General features: G+C 44.7%; 1 protein-coding gene across 1 annotated transcript in view; it reads left to right on the plus strand.

Moving 5' to 3' along the window:
• Positions 1–18,787, plus strand: part of Hdc (histidine decarboxylase) — a 35,561-nt gene that overhangs the window by 7,901 nt on the left and 8,873 nt on the right. The window contains exons 3-12 of the mRNA XM_075692648.1: positions 3,064–3,236; positions 3,343–3,456; positions 4,694–4,951; positions 5,749–5,892; positions 6,989–7,055; positions 10,270–10,432; positions 11,575–11,645; positions 11,806–11,825; positions 15,641–15,739; positions 16,524–16,625. Coding sequence (XP_075548763.1) covers positions 3,064–3,236; positions 3,343–3,456; positions 4,694–4,951; positions 5,749–5,892; positions 6,989–7,055; positions 10,270–10,432; positions 11,575–11,645; positions 11,806–11,825; positions 15,641–15,739; positions 16,524–16,625 — 1,211 coding nt within the window. The remainder of the gene's footprint in view (positions 1–3,063; positions 3,237–3,342; positions 3,457–4,693; positions 4,952–5,748; positions 5,893–6,988; positions 7,056–10,269; positions 10,433–11,574; positions 11,646–11,805; positions 11,826–15,640; positions 15,740–16,523; positions 16,626–18,787) is intronic.

Raw genomic sequence — 18,787 nt, forward strand, 5'->3', positions numbered from 1 at the left:
GCGTTAAAGCGATAGACAGCACGAATATCACTTCGCTCGCTGCTGCTGCCACATTTCCTCACGCCAGCATTTTGACAGCGAGTTTCCGCGGTTATCGAGTCAGATGTGTTCAAGTTTTCTTGTGCGCGCGTGACACCATGCTTCTTAATTTAGTTAGTGTGCCTACACCTACACGTTTATACGGCCGATAATACTGCTATCCTTACTTCGTATAGCTGTGCACTAATTTGCTATCGCAATCGATACTTTGCCCTTCGTGCTAAACTGCGACTTTCCTAAAAAGTATTTAAATAAAGATTATGGTTATCGCGATAGGTGAAATGAATTTTTTCTAGGAAACGACAGAAAAGGCATTTGAAATGATTAAGCGGGTCGGTGTAACATTTATTTTATTAGGGTAAGAGGGAAAGCCTTTTTTTCGGCGTGCAAGTACATTCGTTCGAAGAAAGAACCCCCTCAGCAACATTTCAGCTGAATATTGCGTATCCATAACAGTCATGGCGCCTCAGTAGGCAACTAGACGCGCATTAACATTGAATTTCGTCGCCTCTTAAATATTAATACCCTAGAGAAAAATATTTTCAAATAAAAAGAACTTCGTTCTATTGACACCCGCCGTGGTTGCTCAGTGGCCATGGTGTTGGGCTGCTGAGTACGAGGTCGCGGGATCGAATCCCAGCTACGGCGGCCGCATTTCGATGGGGGCGAAAACACCCGTGTACTTAGATTTAGGTGCAAGTCAAAGAACCCCAGGTGGTCCGAAATTTCCGGAGTCCTCAATTACGGCGTGCCTCATAATCAGAAGGTGGTTTTGGCTCGTAAAACACCATAATATTTTTCTTTCTATTGACACTTAACGTACCCGTGCACGCCAATCCTGCAATGCACTGTCAAAAATTTTACATATTTCATTGACGAAACATTATTCATATGGGTGAGATTTCACGAAATAATAAAAATTGTGTGCCCAAGAGGAGCGTTTTATGAACCTAAAGCGTTGTGAAGTGCTACAAAAACGCGTGTCTCATGGTTAGCTTTGTCGGAAGTGCGATTTCCTAGGTCACAAGGTTGCCGAAAGCGAAATCATGTCACCCTTTATTTTCCAGTAAACAAAAACTGGACGCTCATATTGGGCTAAAAGCTACGACAGTAGCTTGACGGGGCACAAAAGACCTTACATAGCAACGTCAGCGAGTACATAGTACGACAAATATACATCGTGTGACGAGATGGTAAATATATACAAAGATTATTAATGTCAATAAAACTATGGTTGCGGAAACAATAAAAAGACAATATCACCGGGCATCAAAAGTGGCAGCAGTACATAAACAAACGAAAGCAAGCGCTTCTCCGCATAAAAAACTGTAATTAGCAACAATTCAAATAAGGTCAGCATGACTAAACATTCACATGCAGTGTTGCCAGTGTTACACAACATTAAAGAGTAAAAAAAAGACATTGTAATAAAACTCATAACTAAACAAAATATAACCGAAGTTCCTTTCGACTATAACATCAAACATATGCGTACTTATTCAGAGTCATAGGTAGATTGTACCTAGTGACTGGATGTGGATAACAAAATATGCGAAAACGCCGAATCGCTGATATGTCAGGATTTCTTGTGTTTACAGTAGGTTTACGGTATTCTAAACATATGAAATTTGTTACAAGTGTGTGTGTAAAAATTTCATCCCATATAATAAATGGTATATACAAGTATGTTCGACTCGAATAATATTAAACAATTTGTACACACTCTCGTCGTTGACAACGATTCCATATTTGCGAATAATTTTTCTTTGTGTGTGAGGTGAGAAATCTGTTTATGTTAGCTTTGGTAGTTGTACACCAAGTTAATGTACAGTAGTTTAGGTGCGAATTAAACAACGCATTTTATGTTTGTAGTTTGTCGGATGCCGGGAACATGCTGGGACAATGTGATAGAATACCTGTCACAGAAGATAGCTTTCGGGACAAACAGTTAACGTGTGTGTCCCAGTTTAATGTAGATTTAAAATAGGCTCGAAGAATTTTGTAGTTATCAACTATCTGTATTTGTCGACCGTCAGAAGTTATAGTATTGTTCAATGTTCTTGTTTCATTCTTCGCGTAAAAATCACCTTCGTCTTGACTGCATTGACCTTTATTTGATTTTCCTTGGACCACACGGATAATTTCATTAAGAACACGTTAAGTCAGCACGATAATTCGTGTATACTCAAGGGATAATTCGTACCTAAAAACAGTACTGTCGTCAGCATATATAATGAATTTAGCCTTACTGTCTAAGTGTATGGCATCATTAATATAAACTTTAAACAGAAGCGGTCCCAGCATACTCCCCTGTGGTTCTTGGTTGGTAGAAATACTTGATCAGTTGCCTAAGTATTCTTTCCAAGGGACCTATGTGGGCACCCTTCATTGAAACATTATACTAAATTCAAGTGGATGACAGCATTTATTCTCATGAACCTTGGGCTTGTGCATGTTCCTGCTGATACCTTTTAGTATGCAGTTCAATAATTCTATCGCTTTCCACGCAATTTCTTAACATGTTTTGCAGAGTCGATAAACTGTCCGTGTCAAATCCTTGAATTTACAAAAGGATAGTATGGCATGTATGTAAAATTATCGAACTGCATACGACAATGTGCAAGGGACTGCCATCCAACAAAGTAGAAAACAGGGAGACCGAGAGCAAGCCAAGGACGAAGTTGAAGGTAGGGCGTTGGTACGGCTCTCAGCACCATACCTTCTCTTTGTCTTTGGCTTCCTCTCACTTTTCATATTTTCTATTCTGTTCGATGGCATTCCCCCTCTTGCTCAGAAACATGTGCCAATTAACCCTACCCTCATACGTACGGGAAGTTTCATGAAAGGTCTGCATATTTCCTATGTGGATTATGCGGTGGAAATAGCTTTTTGGTTGCCAACCACTTTTACTTGCCCCGCTGCTCCGCTGATGCCGAGAAAAATGCTTCGTTGAGGGTCGGGTCCTTGTGCAACTGTATGAAGCGAACCCCGCGAGTGCCGCCCTTGCGCTGCCCGTACGCGCAGGCAAGGAGATGGTGGACTACATCGCCGACTACCTGACCAACATCAGGCAGAGGCGCGTCTTCCCCAACGTCAAGCCGGGCTACATGCGAGAGCTCGTACCGGATCACGCACCCGAAAAGGGAGAGCCGTGGGAGAACATCTTCAACGACATCGAGCGCGTGATCATGCCCGGGGTGAGAATTGACCCTCGCCCTGCCCCCTTATTTGTTATAGTTTGTGGTCTACCCGAAGTGACGTAAGCCCTAAACTGCTCTATTTCGATTGGTGCTATTTCTCCAGGTCACCCATTGGCAGAGCCCATACATGCATGGCTACTTCCCTTCTCTCAATTCACCGCCGTCGTTGTTAGGAGACATGTTATCCGATGGCATCACCTGCCTCGGCTTCACCTGGGTAAGCGATCACTATTAAACAGAGGTGTGGAGGATGGAGATAAAGCATAGACTCTTAATTTCTCACCAGCTCTCTGGAGGCCAGCCGAAGCTTCAGGAACATTCGCACAGGGGAAAAAACTGCTGTTTAATAAAGGACTCCTGGTCCCAGGCGTGTTTCTGTAATATATTGGTGGGCCTTTGTAGAATAGGTGCTGAGCAATTTTTCATTGTTAAGCACCCTGTACCTTCGTCTTAAGGAGACGTCTGCAAGAAAATTTCGAAAGCGATACTGAGATGAAAAATAAGGAAGAAATATTAAAAAAGGAATAGAAAACAGACACGATAGTCACCACGAGTTCGCGAATTGGTGTAAAAGGTGGTGCAACAGTTCAGCTGTTCCAAAAAGAAGCAGTCCATCGAGTATCCTTCATTTTGTGACATGGATGCAAAGAGGAAGCCTACACGGTCTGCACCATCATCTCAGTCGTGATAACAAGATGTGATCTACAAAACGGCCCGAAGTGAAACAGATCAAGCTAGATATCAACCGCATAAGCCGTTTTCTAGCCGTTAAACACAGATTGTCTTCAGTACCTCGATCACCTGCGCCAGAGGTCTGAAAAGCGTAGCTCGCTTTACATTGAACCTCATGCGCTTCTTTAACAAGTTGCCTTTGTTTCCATCTAATACTCCCGTCTCCCAGAAACACCACGTTGCTGCGCTCAAATTTCGCATCAAGTAGTATCGTAATCATCGGTGAATTTTCTAGTACCGGTTTCTTTGTGTCTGACATAGAGCAGTTTTCATGACACTTTCCTCTGCAGTATCCTGGAAACAAAAAGTAGTTTTAAATATACGAGTATATGCATATTATTTTTACGGAACGACAGGACAAACCAAATGATCGTAGGAGGATCAAGATGCGCAGCGATATAGTATGTTCAACGTACTTTGTTTAAAGGAACTGCTAATGCTGGGTTGTGTGATGACGCTGTTGTGATATCCCTCAATCGTGATCAAAACTTCGATAGGGTGAGTGAAGCTTTTGTCCTCCTCCACAGCAACTTTAATTAAGGATACAGTATCGCCAGCACAGACGCACAGGAATAAACAGCAGCCGCGCCAGTCTCGCGCTCAGTGGCTTGGTTCGAACTGTTTGAGCCGCATTTAGCCAATAATGTACACAATTCCACAAAACTGATTGCCCATCGACTTTGCATGCGGCGGATGGCAAATCAAACCGTGGTACCGCGCAGGCGGCGAGCCCAGCGAGCACCGAACTCGAGACGATTGTGCTGGACTGGCTGGCGAAGGCTCTTGGACTGCCCGAACACTTCCTGCACTCGAACCAGCACAGCCGAGGCGGCGGCGTCATCCAGACCACGACCAGCGAGGGCACGCTGGTGGCGCTGCTGGCGGCGAGATCGGAGATGATTCGCCTCCTTCGCCACGAGTACCCGGACACCGACGACTGTGATATCAACGCGCGCCTAGTGGCCTATTGCTCGGACCAGGTGGGGCCACGTTGGTTGCGGAGAAAATGTTGTATTGCGAGTGGTAGAGGCCGGCTTGACACGTGCAGATTATTTTGCGTGCCTGCTCTGCTCCGAGAGGAAGGATAGGCGATCTGACCGCGACGACAGAGAATGGAGGCGAGAGGATTGGTGATCGACATGCCTCACAGCATTGAGTACTCCGTATGCACACTCACTGGGCTGAACTTCTGACATAGTCGATCGAATGCTCCTAATGTATGAATAAGGTGTATAGGTGACACGAGTGACCCTTTGGCTTCAATGCTCTGAGAAATGCGATTCAAACGTTTGTTCGATAGTGGTCGAACAAGGTCGACCGCTGTTGATCAGGAAGTTGGATATAATTTGTAGTATTTTCGCCACATAAATACAAGCCTTAGATCCTTTCGTATCCTCACAAGGCCGACAAATAGTACTTCTTCAACTTATTCAACTATTAAAATTGCATTGCTCAGCATCCTGATTCGCGGTCGAGGAAGTCAGGCGATTTTAACCTTTCGCTGCTACGCAAATCCGCAGAGATTGAGAGTGTCAATCATCACTCACATGAACGTCGGTTTGGCCACAGGAACCCTTCTGGGCGTTGGCTATTGTACTCGCTCGGTCGCTTCGAAATTTTTTTTAAGTGCTATGCCATAGTGCGGTTCTAGGAGACATTGTCGTCCTGCTTGGTGCCACCAGTTCACACGATCAATATAACGGTCACTGGCATCTTAGTGCTACTGGCGCAAGTAATCACTGGCCTCAACGCTCCTGTCACGTGCGTTCAATCACAGGCGCACTCGTCAGTGGAGAAAGCCGGACTCATCGGCATGGTGAAGATGCACTACGTGGATTCCGACGACGACCTCAGTATGCGCGGCTGGGCCCTCAAGGAAGCCATGGACAAGGATCGGGAAAAGGGACTCATTCCTTTTTACGTGAGTACCACTTATTTTCATTGCTCACCACCTTTACATATATTTTTACGGGAACATTATAAACAACAACAGCGTTATTCGGTAGGTTGAATGCGCTATTCTATAGGTATGCAAAAACATATTTTAAAACCATTGGCAATGTAGAGGTGGCTCCAACGCTTGAATAACTTTGAGTACACACTTTTAGACATGTTTTCTAGAAATAAGAAAGCCACGCTTCTATTCACTGTTCAAACCTTCGTTCTTTTATGGCGGTGGATGTGCAATGTCCCAATGAATCGCAAACGCCATTTGGCAAGTACCAGATACATACATGTAGCTGATACATATAATGTATAGCTACGCGTACAATTTAAGCTACTAACTTCGGATTTTTGTCATTCATTTAAACGAGGGTTGTTCAATAAGGACTTCGACTGATGCTCCGAAATCTTTATTTCTGAATATTACTCATCGGAACTTTTATCACGTTCTTTATGATCCCCATTAAGTTAAATTCACTCGTACCATCTTTTCTACCAAGCCTAGGCAACATGGGGGAAGCTATATTTTACAACTACTTAAAAAAGTGCCTATGATGTCTTAACTGTGCCTTAATCCCTGTCAAAGCAAGGTCTGTTTTTTACCGCGAGATACATAAAGAAGTCAGTGAGTGCTGCATTATGACTGTAGAACGTAACGGGACCGCTGCTATGCTTCGGAGAATGGTAACCAAGCACAGTTTTTATTTCGATAAAGTTGTTTTTCTCTCCTTCTCTGGGAGAACGGTAAAATATGGAAACTGCTTTGACAGGAAACAAGGCACGGAACAAGGCGCAGTTAATACACTGGAGGCGATATTGAAGTAGGCGTCATAAGATGGCTTGACTCAAGTGGAGGTGTAGCTGTCACTGTAACGAAGCGCCTCTTACACGTTGCAGCAATAATTTTGGGCAGAAGATGAGATAGTAATGGGGACACCAATAAATCTAAGATGCAGTCATGTAAAAATAATTTGTGATGACTTATTGCCACCTGCTCGTAGCAGCTCGGATTAAAATATGACCGAACGTCTCATTTGTGTGTTTTTTTTTCTTTCTGTCCGTTCTCTCGCCAGGTGTGTGCCACGCTCGGGACTACTGGCGCAGTCGCCTTTGACAACCTTCTAGAAGTCGGAGAAATATGTGAGTTTTCAAGACAAACATGAAGAGACGATTTTTGTGATTCCTTCGAAGGTATATTTCGTTTCGATGTTGCAGAAGGGTCCGGGCCAGTTGGTACATATTTGAAGGAAAAAAAACCAGTCACGAGACACAGAGGACAAGAAGAGAGGTTCCCACCACAACGACTGGACTATCAGCTGAGCTTTATTAGAAACGGCGTAGTCCCAGCAAGGCCAGCAGAGCATGCGCAACCACAGCGTCACTAATCACAGAGCATGAAAAGACAAGATATCGCATCTATCGTGACCGACCTAGAAATAAAAATTCTTTTTTCTAGAAAGCGCACCGGGGTTGTACTAATGCAGTTGTCGCCTAATAAACTGATGTGGTACGCTCATTTGATAGTCCAGTCGTTGTGGTGTGAACCTCTCTTCTTGTCCTTTGTGTTTTGTGACTGGTTTTTTTCCTTCATCGATGTTGCAGCCAAACTGTATTTAGCTTCCATCCCGCTAGGCGAAACATCAGTATTATTATTTTGTAGGGGGTGCGCCAATATTCGAAGTTTAGAATACGAATCAAATATTGTACAATTTGATCCTAAGTACCAGAGTATTCATTTTTGCTCGAATACGATATGGGAAACAACACTTGCAGTCTAAAGAGAGAAATAACATCATAAATGGAGACTCCCGAGTGATTCTGTTGTAGAAAAATCGCGTTTTTTTTTTTTTTTGCGCAGATGCATGAGTCCCTAAGCGACCACGCCGAGTTAATCATTTATCCTCAATAGCTTGCAGTCGTTAAATATGCATGCCTTGTCTTAGGCCGCCCACAAATTGGTTGTCTCAATTTAGCCAAATCATGCAACCTTTATTTGGCCTAACTCAGCGCGTTGGAATACTTTCAAGAACGATGCGCGCTGCTCCCGTAAACATGCAATTCCTTCAACGAGCAGGGCACTCTACTAACAGTGTCTGGTGACGCGCTATTCACTTGTTGCAATAATTTCATTTATGTGGTGTACCATATTGTCACGGCTTTTCACCCGTCCGCCGTCGGCGCGAAGTCGTCGACGGCGTATAAGAGCCGGTTGGTCCTCCCGTACTCAAGCGAACACAGTCAAGGGGTCAGAGTCAGAAGAAAGAAAGAAAAAAAGATAGATATATTTATCGAACGGCAATACACAAACTTAAAAAAATTTACGCAAGAACACTAACACACATGGACTTAAGATAGATCAATGATGACGACAAAATAAATACAGCGAGAAATAAACAGTGGATATAAAAACTAACACTACACAAGAACACACTTAGCAGTAGTCCACCAAAACAGAGTTCAAAAGAAAGCAAATGATGGCATTCTCATGGCCGGGAAGCAGCAGCAAGTCCATAAGCCGTGGAGTCGGCGGCAGGGCTTTCCCGAAGAATGCTGGCGAGCCGATGTTGTTGCGGTGGATGCGATTGTTGAGCTGGGTTTCCCGGGAGTCTAGATCTGACGACTTACCTCGAACAGGTTGAGCTAACTTGAGGGAAACTACTGTGAGCTTCGTTGCAGACAGTTCAGACGCGGCTAGGCGGCCCAGGCGATATTGGACGGCACTAACCCCTCGACGCTCCTCAGCAGATCCTGCATGCACATCTTCTAGACTGCTTAGCTCCGTCTAAAATCTGCGTTTAAATAACCTCTCCTTTCCCTAGTTCCCTGTGCGCTAAATTTAAAAAAAAATCTCTAAACATGCCTTCGTAATTTTCGGCCACTTGCCCGAGTGGCCGGCAATACTGGTCTTGATCGCAGGTTCCTACTTCCACGATCTTTTGGCACCCATTGATCGGTGCTTCGCCGACTCCAACAATGCCGCACCGGGATACACATACGATCGCATTTCAGAAGTTTCACATTTACAAGCTCCTCGGTTGACCAAATATCTAGTTGCTAACAGCAGAACATGTTCAGTCAACCGAAATAAGCGTATTTTGCCAAATGTATACTCGGCACAACCTTTGTATTTCACTTTGTTTAGAGATTGCAATTATTGAGGTATTTAGATTGATATTCTATCGAATATTCGTTGTCGACTCAGTAGAAAAAATGTGCTATTCGAAGACCCCTATTTCTGTGAATTACTACTCCTGTCAGAGGCACACGCTGCACTGTGCACTTACCCACAAGATTTTCGTTTGCAGAATAACGGTGGCTACAGTAGGTGTGCCAAGCGCGCGATCTGGTTACTGCTCTTCAAAGAACGAACATTTGTAACAAGTGACGGGGAAATATCGACTGGAACAAATCGTTCGCTTTTTAGCGCTGACTTTCAACGACTTAATTTGAGAAAAGCGACGCACTGAAGTATGCAGGAAGAGCGCACTCAAGATCTCAACGAATTGAAGCCGATTGCAAGACAATATCGAGAGAGTGAAAGACGCGCGATCTTTCCTAAAGAAATGTTGCTGAAAGCTTGCACTCATACTATGTTTCTTTCTCGGCCAAGGGTCGCTCACGATGCGAGACATTTCTCGCAGATTGCGCAGGATCTGCACAGAGAATAGCACTTTCTCGCATTTCTTCCATCGCGCCTTGGCTTTCTCTCGGTCTCTTGCTACCTATAAGACCTCCCTAAAATCGCGACGATGAAACGGAGGCGCTGCTTGAGCGCTTCTTTGCTCGACGTTCTGGTGTGTTTTCCTGTGGTTAAAGCCTGGGGTGCGATCTTCGTGACAACCAGCGAGCGCGGCGCAACTCATAAACACATGAAGTGGCATTCGAGCACCTCTGTGGGGCGTGCCCTAGTGGTCCTATACATGTATGTGCTGCCTTGGGCTCATGGCACTACCGCGCATCAACGGCTCTCTTCTGAAGTGATGTCGTAGCTAGTTGCGTCTATTAGGGCTGTGCTCCGCGACCCGAGACCTCACGGTGGATTGCTCTTCTCCTAGGCGGCAGACCCAGGCTCGAGTCCTGCAGCTAAGGGAGATCTTTCTTCTTTTCTTTTCTTTTCTGTGTCTTTAAGGGCGCGGTTGAGACTTCGCGCTTGTAGCCACGTACCCACGTTCTGTGTTTCTTATGTGCAAATAAACATGCAATGTAGCATAAGCAGCTATTCGCTGAAATTGGCCAAGAAGCGGCGAAGTCCACGACCTAAGAACGGAATCGTGCCCTGGCGTGCGAATGTCTTGACTCTCTCTCTCTCTCTCTCTATCCTCGTAATGCTACTTGTACGTGCGTGCGAATGCAGGTGAGCGCTTTTCGGTGTGGCTTCACGTGGACGCGGCCTACGCCGGCTCTTCGTTCATCTGCCCCGAGTACCGACACTGGTTGCGCGGAATCGAATACGCCGACTCGATCGTCGTCAACACCTCCAAGTGGATGATGGTCAACTTCGACTGCAGCTGCCTCTGGTGAGACAGACCCGGCCAAAAATTCGAATGCCGAAAATTCGAATGCCGAAAATTCGAATGCCGAAAATTCGAATGCTGAAAACTTGAATTCCGAAAACGCCGAAAAGGCGAATGCCGAAAAGTCGAATAACAGTGGACCTTGCAACCTGAGAACCGCAGCGCGAATGTTAGCTGTAATTGTGCGCTATTACGTTGAGAAATATCGTTTTCTTCGTTAGCAAGGTGAGGTAACTTAACTCACCAAATGACCCTTCTAGTGCATACATTTCTCGCTTTTATCGTATATATCTCTTTCTTTTTGGCTTACCCCTTCTATACTCACGAGAATTTCACGGAAAATAAAAAGAAATGTTTGGCTGTCTTTATTACATGATGGTAGGGAAAGTTTTTCAAAGCATGGATGAGTCACTTACCTTTCTGTTGAAATTCCGATGTTTAACTTCGCCCGCCAGGCCTCTAGTACGACAGCAACACGCGTGCAACGATGGCCATTGTTGTTGTTTTGGATACACAAAGGATTAATAGTTGAGTATTGTGTATAACGCTGAAAATTTCAGCTGTTGATCGAAAATATCGCAAATATTCTATACAACAGCGTCATGCCCTGCAAAGTGAATATAAATTGAGTTTTTTTGCTAAGCGTCGTTCGTACATGCTTAATGTACCTCCGTCTACAGTTTTCTTCTTTTGTAATTGTATGTGTTGTCGGGGGGCGGGAATGAGCCTATTCTGTTTAGTCTCGTCAGGATGTAAATATTCATTCATACATTCAATAACACAAACGTGAATGTACGTGTACAAAATAGGCGCATATCAGTTATTGAGCAAGTAAAAATGTAATGAAACACATGAACGAGCGAGCCAATAAGAAATGGTTTAACCGGCGCGAAGCCGTATCTGTAGCTGGTGGTCGTATCTCTGGAAGCATAACAAAACGTTTCCAGCTCAAGAAAATTAAAGGGCCTGTCCACTTATTGACGAAAGTAAGAAACGCGCGAACGAACGCATCAACAAATGATTGCTTTCATTTTTTAGAACCAGCGTTGAAAATATTGTTTACCAACAGTCTACGAAAATATATTTATTGGTTTTTGCTTGCTTGATAAGAGACCTCAGACGTGCTCGTCGCCGTCTCATCGCAGGGTGAAAAACAGCAGCACAGTTCATCACGCTTTTAATGTGGAGCCCCTGTATCTTCAACACGAGAATTCAGGTTGGTTATGAGCCCCTATTCACGTAATATATATATATATATATATATATATATATATATATATATATATATATATATATATATATATATATATATATATATATATATATATATATATATATAATATGCGTTTGTTCAACAACGACTGCTCTCTTTTCAGGTTACGCTGTGGACTTCATGGTACGTACGCAGCGATCGCATATTCCTTATCTCATTGGTCTATTTCACGGCTCCTTTGTATAACAGGTGCAATCAAAAGTATTGCTACTGTAAACATCTTCTTCCTTTTTGAGCGTATGTTCGCGCTTTTCAGTCACAGTTTGGGCAATATTCCGAATGTCTTCCTTTATTGAGATTATATTTCCCATAAATTTTTATTTCGCATACTTTCATTCCTTTAACATACCTAAATCTTGTGGCACTGATGCACTTGCAATCATGGCATAACAAAGCCTCGCGTTTAGTGTTTGTTTATTTTAACCGCAGACAGCACTTCAAAAACCCATCCGAAAACGCATCCATTACATAAAGCCGCGATTTCCAGCACCGTGTCCCACTTGTAAGGTCATCATTAACCATTTTTTTTTTACCACTACAACCTCGACCAAGTGCGATTTCTTGCGCAACGCACCGGATATAGACATATTATAAATTGTTTCTTGTACTTTCGTGGAGCTGTCAAAATAGTATACGTACTTCTACAAACGCGATGCAAGTTGTGATGATCAACAACCCAGATTTGGTGTTCGGAAGTCTAACATATTATTTTAAATGCGAAGCATTTCTTTGCCTACTCGCTGCAGGAAAATCGTTTCCGAAGCCTCGAACGGCTCACACTCAGGGAAAAAAATAATAAAAAATCCCGCGGCTTGGCGGCGGCGCGCATCAAACCGAGGGTACCGCACCCTCTCAATAGCCGAGTGTCTTAACCATTCGGCTACGTGGGCATACCTTGAACGTATTAATAAATTTTAACCAAATGCGCAAGTCTCTCCTAAAAAATAAAGGGTGACAACAGCGCAGTTGCAGTGACTTAGCGTCTCGGAGCGGTTTCTCGTAAAAAGGTGCATTCGCGCTTACCAGGCTTCGCTTCGCCCGCTTGGCGTTGCAGTGGCGCAGTAATAGAGCTGGGAGCATCACGTGACATGGGACGTCGCAAGCGACCCAGCACCGGCCTACCCCTGAAAAAGGAAAAGAAACAACCAAATAGCTCAAATAAATAAAAATTTTACACATTTGCATTTGCGCCTTCATAGTATTCAGAAATGCTTCGCATGAACTCAGATAATCATCGCAGATTATTTGTGCCATCGTTTTCTTTCTCTTTCTTTTTGTATTTGTGTGTGGGATTCTGGTTGGAGCTGCCGTGCGTCCGCGTCATGTCACCAAATAGTTCACAATAAACAAAACGCAATGAAGTATACATCCAGCCACTTTGTTTATCGCCTAAACAGATTTTCTATCGCCTGGGGCAACGAACGCTAATGCATGCAGCGTAACCCTAATCGGAGCCCACAATTGTGAGAAGAACTTAAGTTTCACCACCCCATGTGATTCCTGGCCGTTTGCGCATGTTTTTACCTGAACGATCGCAAACAAGTCATGACCGGAGTGCACCTCTCTCGTGAAGCGGCGGCCTTTCGCAACACCGGCACCGAATATGCGACTGAATAAGCGTGCCACCGTTTATTGCCGGAAAGTGAGTTAGCTTCCTGAAGGTAATTTGGTCTACGATTCTCGCTTAGATACGTGTAGGATAGCGCACGCAAAATTAGGTCTAGGCTATCATGGTGTTTGTAGCAGTTGGTGTTGCTGTCGTTTTACTGGAGGAGCCATTAATTATAGGCGACGTTCGGGAGAATATTGCGATGTGAGTCTACACGTAATACGATAGAACGCTGTAGGAAACACGTGCTGTTCAGCCTCAAATGCACGTAGAAAGAAATTGGAAACAGTCAAAATGCATTCTAAATCTTCGCAAGCCGCTTTATGTATAGTGAAGCGCAAACGCTTACGGACCGCTGGAGCCGGGAAGAAGCTGAGTATATTGACACAGCTAGGGTACGTAACGTAGTATTCGGATATCCGCCCTGCACTAATATATGCGAACAACATATTGCTGTGCAGTTTCAACGGCTGCGGTCACAAGCGGCTCGGACATTCAATGTTGTCTTACATCCCGCGGTCCCTAAGCTTTTACGCTTGCATGCCTATACATCAACAGCTCCACAAAACATTACCAGGCATCGTAACTGGGCAACTGAGATTGTCTTGTGTTGGCCGGATGTGCGCGTAGATGCTCCACGACTAGCCCATGCACCGTTGATTGGTGGAAGTTGCAGCTGCAGGTGGCGGTTTCGCGTCGTAGTGCTCAGGGGGCGTTAGGTGGCAAAGCTGGGCGCATACTGGAGTTCCTCCTTCAACACGTCACATCGTGAACTGGGCCATTACGAGTCGTTCTCCGCATGACACTGAACGTATAACATGACATATACTTTCGCAGTGTTGCGTACCGAAGTTGTAAATTGTTAGGCATATTTGTGTAGTGGCGTATGTAGTTGCGTAGCCCCCGTAGCACCTACAAGCTCTGCCAGTGCAAGCTATTTAGGAGTAGCATGAACGCAGGTGTAGTCTTTAATACTGTCTTCACGCGCTGTTGGTATTGTCTTTTTAAGGCCCTTCCTATCATGTGGCATATAACACAACGCTGCTATTGTACTTGGTTTATACAGTCCGGTGAGGTTGTTTGCGACGAACCTCATTCCGTAGCATGCGTAGTACCTACAAGCTCTGCCAGTGCAAGCTATTTAGGAGTAGCATGAACGCAGGTGTAGTCTTTAATACTGTCTGCACGCGCTGTTGGTATTGTATTCTTAAGGCCCTTCCTATCATGTGGTATATAACACAACGCTGCTATTGTACTTGGTTTATACAGTCCGGTGAGGTTGTTTGTGACGAACCTCATTAATTACCGTACTAATTTTGCCGCACATGTTTAAACGGCGAAATTAGCAGCAATAGCACCTCAGATACTAATTCAGTTCTTATATCATCCTCGCGAAGCCCTTATTTTGATTTACCTGTTGCTAAATTGCGATTTAAATGGCCTGTATATTCACTCAATACGGAGCCTTCGCTGAGGGCGCTTATCGTTTGAACGTACGTGCAAACGCGCCCATTCACCACAAACCATTATCATCTCCGGTGTTGAGCCCTACGCCGCCGTGCACATGCGTTACCCACCGCTGACTTTTGCCAAAGCACGTGGGTACAATGGTTTGCCAAAAAAGAAGCAGATGGCGCCCTACTGCAACCTCCCGCGTAAAACATAATAAATGCAAAGTCTTTATTTTATGTCATTCCCACGGACACATTTAGTCATTTTTACAGACTCCTACGGGAAACCAGAGCGAAACGTGTGAAATTATTAAACAGTGCATGGAAACGTTCCAATATGGCGTTCAATCCTCGACAGACATTACGTTAGAATTTTTCGGGACGAATAAGCCCAGGAAAATGCAGTTTTCTGCTCTGGAAGGTAAAATTATGTAAGTCAACTATGGTATAGACATGGGCCTGTTGGTATGCCATCTTGGAACAATGGAGTAGCACGAGTAAAATGTGCACACAACTTACTAGCGCCTTCCGTATATTCGTGTACGCTTCTTATACGTGTTTTGCTTACATTACGATGTTATATTAAAACGTGCATCAGTGATTAGTGAGGGTTTGCTAATAGGATTGCACTCGTTATTTGCGATGATGAAATCTGAATTTGATCACCCACATAGCTCAAGACAGCTGCAAAGGGGAACCTATCCGCTTTTCAGTGTCAGAGAACTTCCGAAATTCCCATTTAACAGCCTCTACATTTACTATAACAGCATTTAAACCCTCCAGTGGTCGTAGTGCGGTACGCTGAGTCAAAGCAGGATATATAAAGAACTTTTTTTTAAAACTTTATAGAAAAAAATTTGTTTCGGTACCACCAACAGCACTGGCAAGTGGGTCTGAGTCGTCGCTTCCGCAGCCTCAAGTTGTGGTTTGTCCTGAGGAACTACGGCGTGGCTGGTATTCAGGACCACATTCGCAGGGTGAGTCTGTCGCCAAATCTGCAGGGATTTTCTAAAATTATTATTTTGAAAAACGCGTGCGGGTGCGTGCATGTCTCCTTTTCACCAGGACGACACAGCGTTAGCTGTAAAAGCTGCATGCCTTGCCGAGTGTAAGTCAACATGATACCTGCCTTTCTGCGCACACGCAAAGCTATTTGATTGTGCTCCACTTGTGGGCATGGCTCTTGGATCCTTCCATCATTAACTTATGATTACCGCAATAATGCAAACCATGACGCACATAACACAACACTGGATTACGCGTCATGCGATAACATAGCATAGCATAGCTCAACGACACGCACCGAGGTATCGTAACATCGTCTACCGTAAGTGAAGGCGTTATTTCCTGAAATTTTGTACGAATACGCTGAAGAGGAGCGATCGTCTTGCTCGGCATTCATTGTACTGATTTTGCTGAGGTTCGTTCCACTTGACGGAAAGCTAAGTCTACGGACTAATGAAAGCACGTCACTTTGTTTAGGCATCTAATTTCTTGGGTCTAGAGCTGTGGATCACCATGAAGCACAAGTGCCTGAAAATTACTACGTGCATTAAGCACAGCGTCTGTCATAATCATGGTGTTTTTTTGTGTGAAATTAACAGCTAAGTATGTTGAATTTTTTAAAGTGAAAGCTACTGCAGCTGACCGCCCGAGTTGTGATTTGCCGAGGAACAGCGGCGGTTTTAGTCAATAAGTGCTGCGCATTGAAACAATGAACGTAGTTACATTTAATGGGGCGCGTCGTTGGCTGTTCCACAGAGCGTTCACATGGCTGAGATCTTTGAGAGCCTCGTGCAAGCGGACAAGCGCTTTGAGATTCCCGCCAAGCGCCACCTGGGCGTTGTTGTCTTCAGGCTCAAGGTGAGTTTATTTCAGGAATTCATTCCTCGCCGTTTTGCAACCGCTGGCTTGTCTGCGGTTTCTACGAAGAGCTTCCTCAGCTGTCCATGCACGTGTGTGTGTGTGCCGCCTTTGCTACATACATATATCTTTACAAAACTTTACCTCTACCGTCGATAACTGGTTTTCTCACGACCAGCAGTACATATTAAAACACCCAATATTCGCACTTGTCGACTCAAACGTCCGGCAGTAACATGGGGACTGAACTAACACTGAAATCGCGATTATGCCAGCGCCATTTGGTCTGGGAACTGTTTACCAAATGTAGGATGCTTGACGCCGTTTATAAGAATAACTAATATAAGTAACTGAAGTGAAAGGAGTTGAGGCTGTCAGTTGTCAGTACACAGAAAGGCAGTGGCCAGTGTTTATGCTACACCTACAACACATTACAGATTTATGTTGCTTCAGGAACAGTTATGAACAGGGGCGCTACAACGTAAAACTATTCCAAACTTTTCTATTCCAATTCTGCAATCAGCCCTCCACGATTGGTCAAAAACTTTTTGGACGCCCCCCCCCCCCCCTTAACCTGTCCGTCACGCGACGACAGGAAAACCGTGATAGCTATCCATCTGATATTGCGTGTACAAACTGATTGTGCGTGATTTGATCGAACAAAATAAAAGTAGAGGTTTCTGATTCGAACGCTTTTCGCCATTAGCCCACGGCTATTGGTCAAACGTATTCGAGCTGCAACCACTTCGCCTGCCTGTCACGCAACGTCACAAAACCGCAAAAACTCACCGCGTGAAAGTGACGTGTACGCGATAAAGATGCGTTAACATGCCGAACAAGACTGAATTTTCTTCTGAATAGACGCAGGCTGCCCCGTTCCGAAAGGAATAAAATATGGCTGAGGTTTTTTTAGCGCACGAAAAGGGACGAAAGACAGTGGCAAGACGCGGACACAGCGCCAACTTCCAACAGTTGTTTTATTCCACAATTGTTGGAAGTTAGCGCTGTGTCCGCGTCTTGCCACTGTCTTTCGTCCCTTTTCGTGCGCTAAAAAAACCTCAGTTATGGAATACCAACACGCCCTAACCTACGCCCTTTCAAAATATGGCTGCTGGCGATCGCTCAGGCACTGGCGACTCGCACCTGCCGTAGAGCATGGGTTTAACTGCGTGTAATAAAACTTTTGTGGGGCCGTGTAACGTTTTCGAGCACTTTCGGCCCGTTTACGACTTCGTTCTGCCGACTCTTCTTCGCTGAGGATCCGTTTCAGCGTCACTCTTAAGGTTCCGTTGCATTCCGCCGCGATTTTTGACAGCCACCGCAAGCTAATTATAAGGGAAAGCGGACCAACCGCAGACGCCGGCACCACCCTCTTGATCCGGTTATCGATTTTCAGTGCAGTGGCTCGGCCCCATCGAATCCCTCTCCACTTGAGCATGCTCCTCGCCTCTTGTCCGCCAATTAGATAAAACAAGCCGCTAAGTGTAGGCAATGTTATTTGTTTTTCAAGCAAACAAAAGTGACCTCCTATGAATGAAAAGAGCATTTGATTGGTCTGTCCAGACAACCCTGTGGGTGAGCACCCGATCCTTGCGTCGGCGGTTACGCGAATTTGACGTCAGGAGATTGGAATAAAAACGTATGGGAATATTTTTACGTTATACGGCCCCAGGATTGTTTTGCAAATCTGACGCAGATGGCCAGGGCCCAACTGCTTCGACCGCGCGGTTGCCGCCAACAACTCGAAGCCACATTATCTGTGCGGGACATATTGAAGTCATAATAATTCACTGAAGTGTTTAAAATCGACTACACTCAAGGAGGCTTGTGGTGTCTTCTTTATGCGGAGCTGAGTCGTGGACTGATGAAGTGAACATTTCTGCTTGTGCTTAAAACGTCGCGCTGCACGAGGTAATTTAGAGTTGCTCTTTAAGGCAGCACAAGCTCAGCTTACTGCCTGGAGTATTGTGCAGGCACTCCGGCTTCCGCTGTTAAGGACTGCTTCGTGGTTGGTCTATGTTCGATGTTATAATTAATGGGTGTGTTTAGCGAGGAGTGAGTACTTTGCCATAATGACGTCACGTTGGTGCCGTCGTGAAAAGGGTGTGCCGCATCATCGAATAAAGGTTGCTGCGTTATGTGAGTTATCGATCCCATTGCCT

The sequence above is a fragment of the Dermacentor variabilis genome, chromosome 5, assembly GCF_050947875.1.
Source record: "Dermacentor variabilis isolate Ectoservices chromosome 5, ASM5094787v1, whole genome shotgun sequence".
NCBI classification, from domain to species: domain Eukaryota; kingdom Metazoa; phylum Arthropoda; class Arachnida; order Ixodida; family Ixodidae; genus Dermacentor; species Dermacentor variabilis.